Raw genomic sequence first — 16,287 nt, 5'->3', positions numbered from 1 at the left:
TACATTGCCATGACTGACATTCTTATTACAAAAATTCAGTTTCAGTTGAGTTCCTGTGATCCCCTGAGCAGTTATAAATGCCCTTTACCTGTAATGAGGCAGTAGGCTATGTGTAAGACAAAGCAAACTATCAAATATATATACATTTATATTCATATGAAATACACTGAGGGAAGAGGAATTTTTTCTGAAGTGTTTAGAGCTTCAAAGGAAAACAAAAACACTTAATATTGAGAAATTTCTAATAAATGGTTTAAAATGATTTTGGTTGATTGCCATTCAAAAGTTTTTCCAGAGTTCTCATCTATGTTCTATACAAAATGTAAATAAAAACGTACATGACCAATAAATGTACTAGACATACATCATATATCAATATATACATGGGAATTAATGTTCCTTAAATATACATATCCCCACTTAGAATACATTCCATTAAATAGGCAAAGCAACATCCTTTAATAATAGGTCTAGGATAGCAGCAATTTAATAATCTAGTTACCCAGTTACCTCACAAAATATCATAGGTCCTGAATAGTTCCTGATATGGTATCCCTGGCTTCAAGGAGAACACTCTAGTAACATTTAGTATAGGTCTCATGAAGCACCAGACTGCATTGCTAATGGCAATTATGTAATCCTGTCACTGGAGAATACTTTTTTTTTTTTCCTTCTCTTCAGAACCTGATTAATCAAATCTGACTAATGGTATAGTGGAAAAAAATAAGTCACAATGAGGTGCTTTAAATCTAAGCTATTTAAGATATATAAAACATTTCCATTTTATTTCTTGCATGTTTGTGTTGTTTGATCAGTGCCTTGTACACATAGGAAGTATACAGATTGTCCTAACAGATGCTGAAAAAACAATAAGAAATTATGCTCAGAAGAGAACTGCTCTGTGTTTGAAGCATGTAAATAACCTGATTATCGATTAGAGTTCTTACCAACAGATATGGCATAATATCGTACTAAGTATTGTTTTAAAAGAGTTATGCTTATTCCCCTTGGATAAGTCATGAACTTGCAACCAAAATTCACACATATAATATGCAAAAAAAAATCATTAGGGTGATTTATAATAAACCATTTTAGTCACAGAAGAGTAGAATGGCTTTTAAGTAAACATTTATTTTATGTGTACTATTGGGTATATCCATGCATGTCCAATGGACAGAAAGTGTAGGCAGGCTGCAAGTCATCTGAATTCTAGATGTACATATGGAGTTTAATATTTACTCTTGGGGTATACTCTTAGGTCCAATTCCAGTCTGTTGGGTATATGAACACAGAGCCCAAGAAAGATCCCTGTAATCTATGAAGAAGGTTTTGAACCCTACCAGTCTACCTATATTTCATATGAAACAATTTTGTAGACCACAGCTACCAGCTATAAGAGAGAAGTTGGCCACCTTAGAAAAGTTACATTTGCCAAGGGAGAGCCACTAAATCAGACAACATTGTTTTACATGCTGCAACCCTTTTACTGGGAAGGGACAACTCCCTCTGCGTAGCAGTTTCTCCTGCTTGAAGCTGAGATCACACAGAGAGAAACCTATTGTGTTTCTGCTAGTTTCCCAAGTCATTGTGGGAATGCTGGGAACAGCACACCCCGTAGCCAGCACCATATCAGCTCCAAAGATAAACAGCCTATTTTATAGCTCTTATGAGGATTTCTCCTTACACAGTCTTATCCTTTCCCTCCTTATCGTGCTTCCCCTTATCATGTTGTGGTGATCAAATCAACACAGAACAGACTCTGGCTTCTCAGTTATCTTTTACGTTGCCAATCATGACAACACATTTATTATATTGAATGTTCACTCAGGCTCCTTTAATTTGGCTGGAAGTTTAATAGTCCAGTGGGATCCCTTGGATGATAAAATGATGATGTGTTCATTCTTCCCAAGCAACCCAAATCTCTCAACATCTTCCATAGACATAGCCCGGACTGCAAAGCTCAGTTCTTGTCATACAGGAACACTCACACCCGGGACTCAGCCTTTTCCAATGCTGAAGGCTGGTAGGCAGGTTCAAAGTCTGGACACGGAGGCACTTCCAAAGTTTGGCAAGGAGGAGGAGGCAAGGTCACTAAGTGGGGCTTTATCACTGTGCTGTCTCATACAACTCAGACATCTGTGGCATGTGAACACAAAGACCTTTAGGTTGTGGATGGATCATGCTTTTTCTTCTTGCCCCGACAGGACTTGCAAACACAACAGATTATACATGGGGAAGCCAGGAGTAACAAAGGTGAAGTTACCAAGGCAATGATGCCCAAGCCTACAAGAATCCCCACCACCTGGAAATGTAAAAGAAAAGCACATTTCAGCAGTTAATCTTTTTGATATGTTTACTTATTCCAATTATACCATCTGCTACAGACCAAATGTTTGTGTCCCCCCAGAACTCATACATTGAAACCCTAAACTTTCTTTTTTTTTTCTTTGAGTCAGAATCTTACTCTGTTGCCCAGGTTGGGGTGCAGTGGCACACTCACAGCCACTGCAGCCTCAACCTACTGGGCTCAGATGATCCTTCCACCTCAGCATCCCAAGTAGCTGGAATCACAGGCATGTGCCACCATGCCTGGCTGGTTTTTTTATTTACTGTAGAGACAAGGTCTCGCCAAGTTGCTCAGGCTGGTCTTGAACCCCTGACTTTGGGCAATCCTCTTGCCTCCAGTTCCCAAAATGCTGACAGGTGTGAGCCACTGTGCCCAGCAAAATCCTAAATTTGTAATATGGTGGTATTTGGAGACAGAGTCTTTGAAAGTTAATTAGGTTATAAAGGTACGGCCCTAATGATGGGATCAATGTTCTTATCTCTTATAAGAAGAGATGCCAGAAAACTCCCTTCCTTTCTCTAGTCTCTCTACCATGTTAAGACACAACAAGAAAATGACCATCTTCAACCAGGAAGAGAGGTTTTACCAGAACCTGACCATGCTAGAATCCAGACCTTGGACTTCCCAGCCTCCAGAACTGTGAGAAATAAATTTATGTTCTTTAAGCCTCCAAGTCTATGGTAATTTGTTACAGCAGCCCAAACAAGATACCATCTCAGTCACATAAAATGTTTATATTTATAGGACCAGCAATTATGGAACCAGTTATAATTAGTTCCCAGCAATGGTCTGGACTAGATACATACCAGGGAGATACACAGGACTAAATAAAGGATGAAAACAAACCAAATGCTAACTTAAGCTGTTGCAAGTTCAGTATAATCATGAATTGCTGGTTGGCTCTCTTTCTACCTGAGTTTTCTCAACTGTCTCATGGAGATGTTAATAATGATTACTAGGATATTAGCCTTAACCCTCTCGAAATGAATACAACTTTCAATAAATGCAAAATATGATTAAAATTAAGCCATAACTCACTTTGAACCTACCACATTAACACACAATGGCATATGAAAGGGATCTAAGCCCCAGCAAGGCTCATAGGGTTTTAGAGTACTGCCTTTGATAGTTAACATGCCTCAAAGGGTTTTAGGAAAGTTCTTCCACTGTTTTTCAAGAGGAAAGAACATCTGCCTGCATTCTGCAAGACATTCTTAATTGCTTGGCTGCTCTGGTGCTCCTGCCCCTCCACCTGTCCTCAAGGAGACTGTGCTCTTTGAATGAATTAACTTTGGAAAGTTGCCCCATTACTTTTTGCCAGGCTTGCCCTAGAACTCGCCAGAACCTCCCAGGCTAGGATGGTAGAAGTGAATAGAGTGGGGAAGATGAAGAGGTGGGTTCTTTAATCCATCATAAGTCTGGTTCATGTCATGATTCCTTTAAGGTCAGGGTACCTGTGTTCGGTTCCACATTACCGATGCTCTTGAATGGCCGAGTTTATTCCTGCATGGTCCTTTGTCATAATGTCTAAGGAAAATGTCATTCTGAAAAACAAAGAGAGAAGTTTCAGTAAGCATGTGGTTTTGAATTGAGAGATGCATACAACCCACATCAGATGACCTAGTGGAAGCACAAAGTCTCTCTGGTGATATTAACGACTCCCTCTAGGAATTCTAAGCCTGTAATCTTTATCTTGGTAGTTTTGTAAATCACTGAGTGAAAATGGATCATGATCAATGAGACTATTGATTGATTCTAAAACAAAAAACCCAAAAAACCAGAGTAATGACCTGAACAATTATCTTAGAAAGATAGCTCTGCCAGAGGTGCAATGGAATGGGAAGGCCAGGAGCAAGGCAGCGAAAAGACTGTTGTGACAAACCAGTAACAAGAAAGTGCCAGTAACTGAGGATGGATAGAGAAAAGGAGGTTATGTCGTGAGATATTAACAAGGTAACTAACTAGATGGACAAATGGGGAGAAGAAAACAGAGATGAGGGGAAAGCCACTGGGTAGAAAGAAGGCAACAGTTTCATCAAGAGAAATGACAACACTGAGATGAATTTTGTTGGGAAGATAATAAGTTTGAACATGTTGAACTTGAGAGATAATTGAGATATCCAAGCAGTACTGTTCAAAAGGCAGCTCATTGCATAGATCTAGATCTTTTTGAAAAAAGACTTAAGAATCAGTGCACATGGGGTGGCACACCAAAAAAAAAGACATAAAAGAGAATGAGATTATCCAGGAAGAGGTATAGAATGAGAAGCAAAGAGGCTGTTGAACACAAATATTTAAGAAGGGGTCAAGAGGAGCCTGGAAAGGGAACTGAGACATGGCCAGAAAGGTAGAAGGAAAACCAGCAGAGATGGTATCACTGAACTGGAGGTGGGAAAGGTGTCAAAAGCAGCAGAGAATCTAGGACTGAAGGAATAAGGACTGAAGGATCCATTAGATTGTACCAGTAAGAAATCACTCAAAACCTGAGAAAGAATAGTCAGGGTGTGATTATCTGAACATATTGCAATGATTGGGAGGTAAGCAAATCTCAACAGCAAGAGATGATTAGGCTTTTTTGAAGTTTGGTTTCTAAAGGAAGGAGAGAAATAGAGGGGTAGTAAGGAAAAAGTATAGGCTTTAAAAAAAGTCTACTTATTTTTTAATGGAATACAGTCAAATGCATGGATATGTTGAGACAGTAGAGTGGAAGCTGAAGTCACAAGAGAAGGAAGAGATCATTCATTGAAGGGCACTTAGTCTCTAAGGCTACGAAGGGAATAGAATTCAAAAGCAGACAATTAAGAATACTACATCCAGCCGGGCTCTGTGGCTCAGACTGTAATCCCTCACTTTGGGAGGCTGAGGTGAGTGGATTGCCTGAGCCCACGTGTTCGAGATCCGCCTGGGCAGTGAGACCTCATCTCTACAATAAATCAAAAAAAAAAAAAAAATCAGCCGGGTGTGGTAGCACGTGCCTGTTATTCCGGCTACTCAGAAGGCTGAGGCGGAAGGATCACCAGAGCCCAGCAGGTTGAGGCTGTGGTGGCCGGGAGCGGCCACTACACTCCAGTCTGGGCGACAGAGTGAGACTTCAACTCAAGAAAAAAAAAAAAAAGAATACTACATCCTCTGAATCTCCGAAGATAAGGATCAAGGCAGGAACAAACTCAAACACTCCAGCAACACTCAAAATCCATTTGGTGTCTGTCTCAGGCTTAGATTTTAGACAATCACCTGTCACCTGGTCTCATGCTCTCAAACTTTCCTATAAATAGAGATCTGACATAGAACTCCACTAACCTAGAGAAAAACATCATTACCAATAAGCCAGTGCCCCTGGCTAAAACAGAGAAAATGAAATCTCAAAAAAGTGACCAGAAAAAAAGATGCTTCAATATTTGAAGTTGGTGTGTTCAGCCATTTAACGTCTGTACCATTTCATCTCAATGACCAGAACAGCACAAGTGATAGAACAGTGTGTTCTTTGCAACATCAAGCCCCAAACATATTTCAGTCAAAGGATGCAGATCTGGTACACATATTTATTCCCTTACACTCTGGTCTCCTAAAGAGAACCTCATGGGCTCAGCTCCTTATGGATATGAACCCAATTAATATTCTGGCTAAATTTGGAAAAAAAATATTTTATTTTCATTTGTAATGCATGTGTAGTATACTATCAGTGAAATCCTAACCCAGAATATCACTCATTTAGAATTATGATAGGTCTTAAATATCAAACATAATTGTAGTTAAAGGGACTATAATACATCAATTTTTTTAAAAAAGAGACTCCGACTCAAAACAATAAAAATAAAAAAAGAAAAACATTTATTTCAATCTGAGCTGCTGCACTTCTGGAGTCTAAAATGTTCGTTTTCCTCTCCTCAATTTTTACCTCTTCTTGAAACACTGAAATCAAGCTGATTGTTAAAACTCTTTTTTAAATTTTATTTTATTTGAGGCTCTGTTACATGGACATAGTGTGTAGTGGTAGGGATTGGGCTTCATGTGACCCATCCCCCCAGATAGTGAACATCATATCCAATAGGTAACTTCTGAACTCTAACCCTTCTCCTTACCACCCCCCTTTTCATGTCCCAGTGTCTATTATTTCCATCATTGTGGCCATTTAGCTCCCACATATAAGCAAGACCACGTGGTGTCTGGTCTTCTGTTTCTGAGTTAGTTCACTTAGGAAGATGCTCTCCAGCTTCATCCATGTTGCGGCAAAGGATAAGATTTTGTCCTTTTTTATGGCTGTGTAGTATTCCACAGTGTATATATTCCACATTTTCTTTATCCAGTCAATCATTGATAGGCATGTAGGTTGGTTTCATGTAAATAGTGCTACAATTGATGCACAAATACAGGTGTCTTTTTTATATAATGATTTCTTTTCCTTTGGGTAGATAGCTAGCAGTGGGATTTGCTGGATCCAATGATAACTTTATTTTTGGTTCTTTGAGAAATCTCCATACTGTTTTTCTTAGAGGTTGAACTAGTTTACCATCCCACCAACAGTGTATGAGCATTCACTTTTCTCTGCATTTCTGCACTAATATCTGTTATTTGACTCTTTAAAAATAGTCATTCTGACTGGTGTAAGATGATATCTCACTGTGGCCTTAGTTTGCATTTCTCTGATTGGTGAGCATTTTTTCACGTTTGTTGGCCATTTATATATCTTATTTTGCAGAATGCTTGTTCATGTCCTTTGCCTACTTTTTAATGGGGTTATTTGTCTTTTCTATGTTGAGTTGTTTGATTTTCTTGTAGATTATGAATATTAGCCCTTTGTCAGATAGATGCATTGTTTCCAGATATTTTTCTCATTCTTTAAACTGTCGGTTTACTCTGTTATTTTTCTGTGCAGGAGCTTTTTAGTTTAATTAAGTCCAATTTGTCTATTTTTGTTTTTGTTGTGTTTCCTTTTGAGGGCTTAGTCATAAATTCTTTGCCTAGAACAATGTCCAGAAGGAAAACCTAGGTTTTCTCCTAGGATTTTTATAACATTTAAGTATTTAATCCATCTTGAATTATTTTTCATAGATCGTGAGAGATAGGAGTCCAGTTTTATCCTTATGCATATGGCTAGCCAATTTTCCCAGCACCATTTAATGAATAGGGTGTCATTTCCCCAGTGTATATTATTGTTGAATTTGTCAAAGATCAGTTGGCTGCAGTTGTATGGCTTTATTTCTGGGTTCTTTATTCTGTTCCATTGATCGATCTGTCTATTATTGTACCAGTACCATGCTGTTTTAGTTACTATAGTCTTTTAGTATAAATTGAAGTCAGGCAATGTGATGCCTCCTAATTTGTTCTTTTTACTTAGGATTGCTTTGGTTATTTGGGTTCTTGTTTGGATCCATATAAACTTTAGAACTGTCTTTTCTAGTTCTGTGAAAAATGATGTTGGTATTTTTATAGGAAATTCATTAAATCCATAGATTGAGAACATGAGTACTGCCATCTGGCTCTCCTCTGCTGCCCCCTTGAGCTTCACCACTTGCTCCACCAACTACTGGTCCCTGGACTCCATCCAGTCACCCAGTCTCTGGCCCATCAGCAGCACAGTCAGCATCTATGTACGCACTGGGGCTTAGGCTCCACCAGCTTCCAGGGTAACTGGTGGTCCAGGGGCCTGGCTGCAAGGATGGCTGGGAGTCTAGGGGGCATCCAAAGCAAGAAGGAGGCCAAGCAAGAGCTGAACAACCACCTGGCCTCCTACCTGGAGAGGGGGAGGAGCCTGGAGATCAAGAATCAGAGGCTAGAGAGCAAAATCCGGGAATACCCAGAGAAAAAGGGACTCCAGTCAGAGACTGGGGTATTACTTCAAGACCATCGAGGACCTGAGGGCTCAGATCTTTGCAAGTTCTATGGACAATGCCCACATCATTCTGTAGATTGACAATGCCCATCTTGCTGCTGGTGACTTTAGAGTCAAGTATGAGACAGCTGGCCACACATCAGTCCATGGAGAACGACATCAAATGGGCTCCACAAGGTCACTGATGACACTAATGTTACCCAGCTGCAGCTAGAGACAGAGATCAAGACTCTCAAAGAAGAGCTGCTCTTCATGAACCACAAGGAAGAAGTAAAAGGCCTACAAGCCCAGATTGCCAGTTCTGGGTTGACCATGGAGATAGATGCCCCAAATCTCAGGACCTCAGCAAGATCATAGCAGACATCCAGACCCAGTATGATGAGCTGGCTCAGAAGAACCAAGAGGAGTTGGACAAGTACAGATCCCAGCAGATGGAGGAGAGGACCCCAGTAGTTACCACGTAGTACACCAAAATCACAGTTGCCAAGATGATGCTCAGGGAGCTGAGACATACAGCACAGTCCTTGGGGATTGATTTGGACTCCATGAGAAACCAGAAGGCCAGCTTGGAGGACAGCCTGAGAGAGGTGGAGGCTTGCAAAGCCATGGAGATGGAGCAGCTCAACGGGGCTCTACTGCACCTGGAATCTGAGCTGGCACAGACCTGGGCAGAGAGGGCCAGCGCCAGGCCCAGGAGTATGAGGTTCTGCTGAACATCAAGGTCAAATTGGAGGCTGAGATCGCCACCTACCACCGCCTGCAGGAGGACAGTGAGGACCTCAGTCTCGATGATGCTCTGGACAGTAGCAGCTCCATTCAGACCATACAAAAGACCACCACCCACAAGCAAATTGATGTACGAGACCAATGACAGCACAGTTATGAGGTGTTGAGGCAGCAGGAGCAGGGTACCCTCTGGGGAAGCAGGAGGCCAACAAAAAGTTCAGAAGTAAAAAAAAAATCTGTAGATTGCTATGGGCAGTATGATCATTTTAACAATAATGATTCTTCTGATCCATGAGACAATATGTTTGTACTGTCCACAATTTATTTTATCAGTGTTTTGTAGTTCTCCTTGTAGAGTTCTTTTACCTCCTTGGTTAAGTGTATTTCTAGGTGTGGGTGCGTGTCTGTTGTAAATGAGATTGAGCTCTTGATTGAGCATCATTGGGATATAGAAATACTACTGGTTTTTGTACATTGATTTTGTATCCTGAGACTTTAGTAAAGTCATGTATCAGGTTTAGAAGCGTCTTGGAGGAGTCTTTAGGGTTTTCTAGGTATATAGTAACGTCATCTGTGAACAGAGAGTTTGACCTTGCTGATTTGAATGCCTTTTATTTCTTTCTCTTCTGGATTGCTCTTGCTAAGACCGCTAGTATGATGCTAATTGGAGTGGTTGATTAACTCATACATGTCATCTCAAACGACTTATCTAATTTTCAGTTAAAAATGAGGCATGCAGTGGGCTGTAGATATCATATATAACTGCTTACTCACTAACATGTATGATACTGAAACACTACACAAACTACTTGTCAGATTAAAGCAATCCAAGCAACCAAAAGGAAGAGCTGAGAAAAGGATGGCAACTCAACCATGACTGAGGGCTTGTGCTGAAATGGATATATCTTATACATCCAAACTGCCAAAATAAGAAATATCTAAAGCCAGGCTCGGTGGCTCAGCCTGTAATCCCGCGTCTTTGGGAGGCTGAGGTGAGTGGATTGCCTGAGCCCGCGGGTTTGAGACCCGCCTGGGCAGCGAGACCTCATCTCTACAATAAATCAAAAAATCAACCAAGCGTGGTAGCGCGTGCCTGTAGTTCCAGCTACCTGGAAGGCTGAGGCGGAAGAATCGCTGGAGCCCAGCAGGTCGAGGCTGCAGTGGCCACTGCACTCTAGTCTGGACGATGGAGTGAGACTCCAACTCAAAAAAAAAAAAAGAAATATCTATAAACAATTTACACTACCCCAAACTTCAAAAGACCAGAATCGAAGAAAGACCTCACTAATCCCTCACACCATCTTTTGACTCTGTAGTTACCATTAACTTTGGCATAGGGCTGACTAAAATCAAATCTAAATTGAGAAGATATGCTTTGTGAATGATGAGGGGAAATAAGCCACGCCCTTTGATCTGAGAAGGAAACATTGACAAAAGAGTAGCAATAAATCTGTCACACCAATGAATGAAAGAGAATGAGTTGCTTAGTTAAAAGAAACCATGAATTTGAATCGTTTTTTCTTTAAATTCAAAAAGAAAACGACCTAATAAGAAAGACAGCATAATCGCCCCCTGCCAAAGATGTCCATGGCCTAATCCCTAGTATGTAAGAGTGTACCTTACATGGCAAAAAGAATTTTGCAAGTGTGATCAAATTAAGGACTTTAAGATGAAGGAGATTATCCTATATATCCATATGGGCCCAATATGATCACATGAGTTCTTAAAGGCAGAGAACTTTTTCCAGCTGTCATGAGAGGAGGGATGACCACAGAAAAGGGGTCCAAGAAACGTGATGCTGCTGGCTTTGAAGATGGAGAAAGGGGGCCACAAGCATGCAGCCTCTAGAAAGTAGAAAAGGCGAGAAAACAGATTTTCCCTTAGGGCCTCCAGAAAGGAAAGCAACCCTGCCAACATCTTGATTTTAACCCACTGAAACCTATGTCAGACTTGTAACATTGCAGAACTATAAGATATCACATTTATGTTGTCTAAGTCACTCATGTGGTAATTTGTTGCAACAACAATATAAAACTAAGGTACAAGAGTCCTTTATATAATAGAGTGAGATAATGCCCAAAAAGCAGGAAACGCCCCTAAAACAAAAGCTTGCCTGTAAAGTTAAGGGGACAAATCCAATGTAATAAAAAAGAGGTTTTATAGATATTTAAAGTAGCAGACTTAGAACATCTCATGAAAAAAATAAATTCCTTTTGCAGGACAAAAATAGTTTCAATATTTTAAAAGAAAAATCTGTAGGATGCCAGTTGTGGAGCAGATACAGTAAGAAAAGACCACAGGATGAACCTCTTCTAGGTGGCACTTACGTCCAGGTTCTGGAGACAGTACCAGCAAAACGTGTGCTTGCAGTTTTTACACATCATCTGAGCACAGCCTTCATTGCGTTCAATATAAACCCGGCAAACTGGGCATTGCTTAATGGGAGCTTCTGCATCTGTTCCAAAGAGGGCCCTGCAAGCAAAATGAATGATAAACTACATTCAGTTGATGGTCATCAACCAAAGTCCCAGGGCTTTCGTAACGAACGCTTAGGTAATGAACTCTTAGTTACCCATGCTTAATTCACTTCCAAAGAAAAGGGTGTGGGTAAATAGAAAAGAGACAGATTATTAGATGTGCAAACAAACCAAACAAGAAGGAATCTTAAGTTATTGATTTGGATTTTGAGTAAAATATATAATTACACTTTCCATGGCTGATTTAATGTACTATTTTGCCAAATTAATATTTCATTCCCTAAACACACATTGCCTGAATAAGAAATGGAAGGAATCAGCTACACAGTAGAGAAGCTAGCTTAGGATCCAAACCAGGCATAGAAAATCTAACAGTTTGTTCATTAAAAAAATGAAGAAGGAGGTCTCAATAATCAACACTTTAAAATAAATGTTCAATATTATTAAAAAGACCTTCTCCAAACAGATGAACAGGCTAACACAGGATCACAGCCCAAAAGGGCACAGAAAGTAAAAAGCAGCACCAAGTGGCATGGGAAGGAAGAAGAGCTGGGTGAGTCACAGCTCTGGGTGATACTTTAGCTACTGTTTATCAGAACCTCCACCCAGCACCCAGGGAGAGACATCCAATGCACAAAGTGCAAAATCTATGACCAAATTTGGTACAGACATAACCTTATACAGTGGTGAGACAATTACTATGGTTTGAGCACCCCTAATCCAAAAACCTGAAATACAAAATACAAAACTTTGTGAGCGCTGATGTGATGCGCAAAGCAAATGCTCATGGGAGTATTTCAGATTTTTGGATTAGGGATTGTCAACCAGTAAGTATATAATGCAAATATTCCACAATCCAAAACACCTCTGATCCCAAGCATTTCAGATAAGAAATGCTCAACTTGTCTCTTAATTCCCTTTTTTTTTCAAGTGGGGAGACAGACTCATAGAAGCTGAGTGACTTGTATGAGATACATAGATACCATTGACCATGTCAGGATTCAAATCCTCCTTTCCTCTGAGTTCTTTACATTGCCCTGTGATAATCAGAAAGCTGTGGCAGTAAAAATGTAGGTGGCACTGGTATAAATCTAAGAAGGTGCATGCCTGTCATGTATATTAATTCTTTTCTTCCCCTGTTGATTTGTTTGTTCTGAGATTCAGAAACAGTATCATAGCCAGGTAGGATTACTATTCCTGAAGACTGGTTCTACTCACTCTGAGGGCACTTGGTGACTAAGCCAACTGGGCTATAACACTGGTATTTTGTTCTTGCTGATGCAAACAGCCACAACCTCAAACAAAGCAAGGGATCAGGCACAGAGGTCTCTCACTCTGGGTCCTACTGCTGCTCATAAAAACCCTCCATACTAAAAGAAACAGATTCAATTGCTTCTCATCATAACAAAATATCAGCCTTGGCACTGTCTTTTCAGAACATAAAGTTTTAAGAGAGAAACTCAAGCGCGCTAGGTGGCTCAGCCTGTAATCTCAGCACTTTGGGAGGCCGAGGCAAGTGAATTGTCTGAGCCTGCGGGTTCTAGATCAGCCTGGGCAACTTGGTGAGACCTCACCTCTACAATAAATTAAGAGAGAGACAGAGAGAGAGAGAGAGAGAGAATCAGAGAGAGAGAGAGAGAGAATCTCCCTCTGTTTTTTGGGGGGGTGTTTTTGTTTTTGTTTTTTTAGTTGGAGTCTCACTCTGTCGCCCGGACTGGAGTGCAGTGGCCTCTCCCGGCCACCGCAGCCTCGACCTGCTGGGCTCCGGCGATCCCTCCGCCTCAGCTTTCCAAGTAGCTGGAACTATAGGCGAGCGCTACCACACCCGGCTAATTTTTTGATTTATTGTAGAGATGAGGTCTCGCCAAGTTGCCCAGGCGGGTCTCGAACCCTCAGGCTCAGGCAATCCACTCACCTCAGCCTCCCAAGGCGCAGGATTACAGGCTGAGCCACCGAGCCCAGCTTCTCCCTCTGTTACCTAAACATGTAGGACTTGACACCCTTTGCAAGCTGGTGGTTTAGTCAGGTAAGGAAATAATTTCTGTCACATTTGGCAGGCAAGAAGAACAAGATATATTAATTATAAGCAAAGAAGAACAGATACCAATAGTAGTAGACATGGCATCTAAGCAAATAGCCATGGACAAATCATGACTTCCTACTGAGAAGCTGTGGTGTATGGTACCTCTCTATCTAAAGAGAAAGTAAAACTCATACACACTCTAATTTCAGCAATATCTGGAAGAGTCTCCTGGGGCAAATAACTAGAAATGCTTTTTTGTTTATTCTTTGTTAGCAACTTACCTGTTCTGAGGCATTTCTCAGGGAAGTTCTGCAGAAAAAAAAAAAATCTCTAAACATTATCACAATATCACTCTTTCTCCAAGCAACATGTGTTGAATTTCTAAGAAAACTGGTAGATAATACCAAAGACAAAGTTTCCTCTCTTACCCATGTTCTGTTGGCAGGACAACAGGCTGACTGTCTCTACAGGAGACTTCTGCATGCCAAGCATCCTTGCAACATGAACAGAATTTCAGGTGGCAAGAAGGGCATTCCACCAGCACAGGCTGTCCTGGGTCACTCGACGCAACTGGGCATACTGTCTGACACTCTGCAATAGGACACCATGTTCGGTAGGGGTCCAGGTGAACTTCTAAAGCACAAAGAAAGAAAATGTGATGATCTATCTGTCTTTGACTCGAGCTTGAGGCTTTCTTGCTTTCATTTACCCTCTTTCATAAACTAACACTTATGGAAATATAATATAACCAAGGGTAATGATTTCTACTATTAGTCTTCATAATGAATCCAAACCTACCACCCACAAAGTCACTCAGCCCTGTCACATTTCTCAAAGTAGGCATTCATGGTGACCACTGCCTTTGTGAACAGAACAGAAATGTTCTCTCTAACCAAAATTCACAACTCTCTTAGAATATTTCTCACCTTTGAGTCCTCAAAAATAGGCAAAAATCTCAAATCCCTTCTACTATTTGGGCACTAACCTGGACATAAAGAATAGTCAAAAAAAAAGGAAAGGTATTTTTCACAAAAGATTTTTACTTTTGTGGGCACTGAGAAATAAGTAGTGAGGTTTCTTCCATTGTATTACTGGGAATTAAAGAATAAGGAAGAATCAAAACAGTTTAGAGACCAAACAGTATCCATCGTAGCCTAGCCAAGAAGTCAGATTACCTTGTCAATTTGGGTATTCTGCTGCCCTACTAACGTGCTATTTAGGGGCAATTTATAAAAGACCCTCACATTCTAAAAACAAAAAGGAACTTCTACAGATGATAATGATATTGGCTTGATCCATATGACATGCATTAAAGAAGATGGGGTTGGCATGTGGACAATCATCTGTTTAAATAGTTACAAATTTTGCTTAGTTTTTTTTTTCTATCCATTAACAGACCCATATTCTTTCTTTCTAATATGACCTTTAATGTATGTATTAAAAATGTATATTATTTGAGGCGTAGAGTAGCCCTTTTTTTCTCTGAACTCATGTATTTTGGAAATTTTGAACCGATAAGATTCTAGGCTTAAACCTGCTAAAATTCATGGTTCCTAGAAATGTATACGCAGCAGATAAATTAATCCAAAGGGTGGTGGGAAAAGGAAGTAAAGGTATTAAGTAGGAGTTTAGTTTTTAAAGTGAATCATTTTACAAGTGAATGTCAGGAGATAAAGTCTGAAGTGTTCCAGTAAAATACTGTTGCCATTGATGTCTTAGCTAGAAAATGGAATAATTGGATCTATAAGTTTTCATTCAAAAACAGCATCCTTAAATATATGGTCTTATCTAATAATTCTAGGGTAAAGGGTTAAAAATGATGATTCTTTGACACAAATACGAGGGGAATCCCCAAAACCTGCAACTCATTTATTTAAAAAATTGTGTATTTTTTCTTACATATACAAGTTTATGTATTTCAGTCACCTTCAATAGGTGTATTGCATCACCCCATTTGATGCAATACACCCATTGAGATGCTTTTTCCATTGCTCAAAACAGTTTTGAACGCATCAATTTTGATGCCTTTTAGTGCTTCTACCATTTTTTGTTTTGCCTCTTCCACATCAGCAAAACATTTCCCTCTGAGGACTTTTTTCATTCAAGGAAACAAAAAAGTCACTCAGGGCAACTGAATAGGGAGGCGGGACATGGGGATCACGCTGTTTTTGGTCAGCACAGTGTAGGCAGGTGCGTTTTCATAGTGGAAGAACCAGTCACCTGTTTGTCACAACTCAGGATGTTTCTTCCCCAAATTGCGACCTTCTCAAAACTTACAGATAAAAACTTTCATTGACCATTTGGTCCAGAGGAGCAAATTCTGAGTGTACTACAAGGGGCCTGCCCTCCAAAAAGATAATCCTGGAGATTTGGGGGTCCCCTCCCTCCTAAAAGCACAAATATAATTCTATGATTCACAGATGCTCAGACCCCAAGGGAGGGACCTGCTAAGATCTCTAAAACTTTGAGAAATCAAGGAAATAGTGACAAATATAGGGTCCAAGATCTTGAACATTATTTCCATTAAATACCATTTAATATTTTCTTCGAAACTATTATCCCTGCTTCACAAATACTAAACCCAAAGAAATGAAGGCTGGTATGTAACTTAGAGCTAAGGGCTCTCACATCAAGAATCTACTTACCATTTCTTAGAAATTAGAGGTCTTTTAAAAGTTTGATGAAAAAGAAGGAAAAGTAAGGAAAAGTTAAGACACACATTACTGTTAAAATTTATAGCATCCCTAGTGATCACCTTAAGAAGACACAAGGATGCGACTTGTTATCCTAACGCTAACTGATTAAAATACTTAGCAGAGTACTGAAAAGAAGAAAACAAACAACTCCATTATAAAATGGGCAAAAGATATGAACAGACACA

The 16,287-nt window shown here is 40.1% G+C and overlaps 1 protein-coding gene across 1 annotated transcript in view; it reads right to left on the bottom strand.

Moving 5' to 3' along the window:
* Nucleotides 1-1,111: 1,111 nt before the first annotated feature.
* RNF144B (ring finger protein 144B) overlaps nt 1,112-16,287 on the bottom strand; it is an 84,433-nt gene continuing 69,257 nt past the window's right edge. The window contains exons 5-8 of the mRNA XM_008056550.1: nt 13,835-14,039; nt 11,234-11,378; nt 3,802-3,891; nt 1,112-2,302 (exon numbers count right to left, since the gene is read on the bottom strand). Coding sequence (XP_008054741.1) covers nt 2,162-2,302; nt 3,802-3,891; nt 11,234-11,378; nt 13,835-14,039 — 581 coding nt within the window. The 3' untranslated portion in view covers nt 1,112-2,161. The remainder of the gene's footprint in view (nt 2,303-3,801; nt 3,892-11,233; nt 11,379-13,834; nt 14,040-16,287) is intronic.

The sequence above is a fragment of the Carlito syrichta genome, unplaced genomic scaffold, assembly GCF_000164805.1.
Source record: "Carlito syrichta isolate Samal-C Ts95f unplaced genomic scaffold, Tarsius_syrichta-2.0.1 Scaffold302395, whole genome shotgun sequence".
Taxonomy (NCBI): domain Eukaryota; kingdom Metazoa; phylum Chordata; class Mammalia; order Primates; family Tarsiidae; genus Carlito; species Carlito syrichta.
Note: the sequence above shows the minus strand (reverse complement) of the source record. Positions and strands in the feature narration are given on the sequence as shown.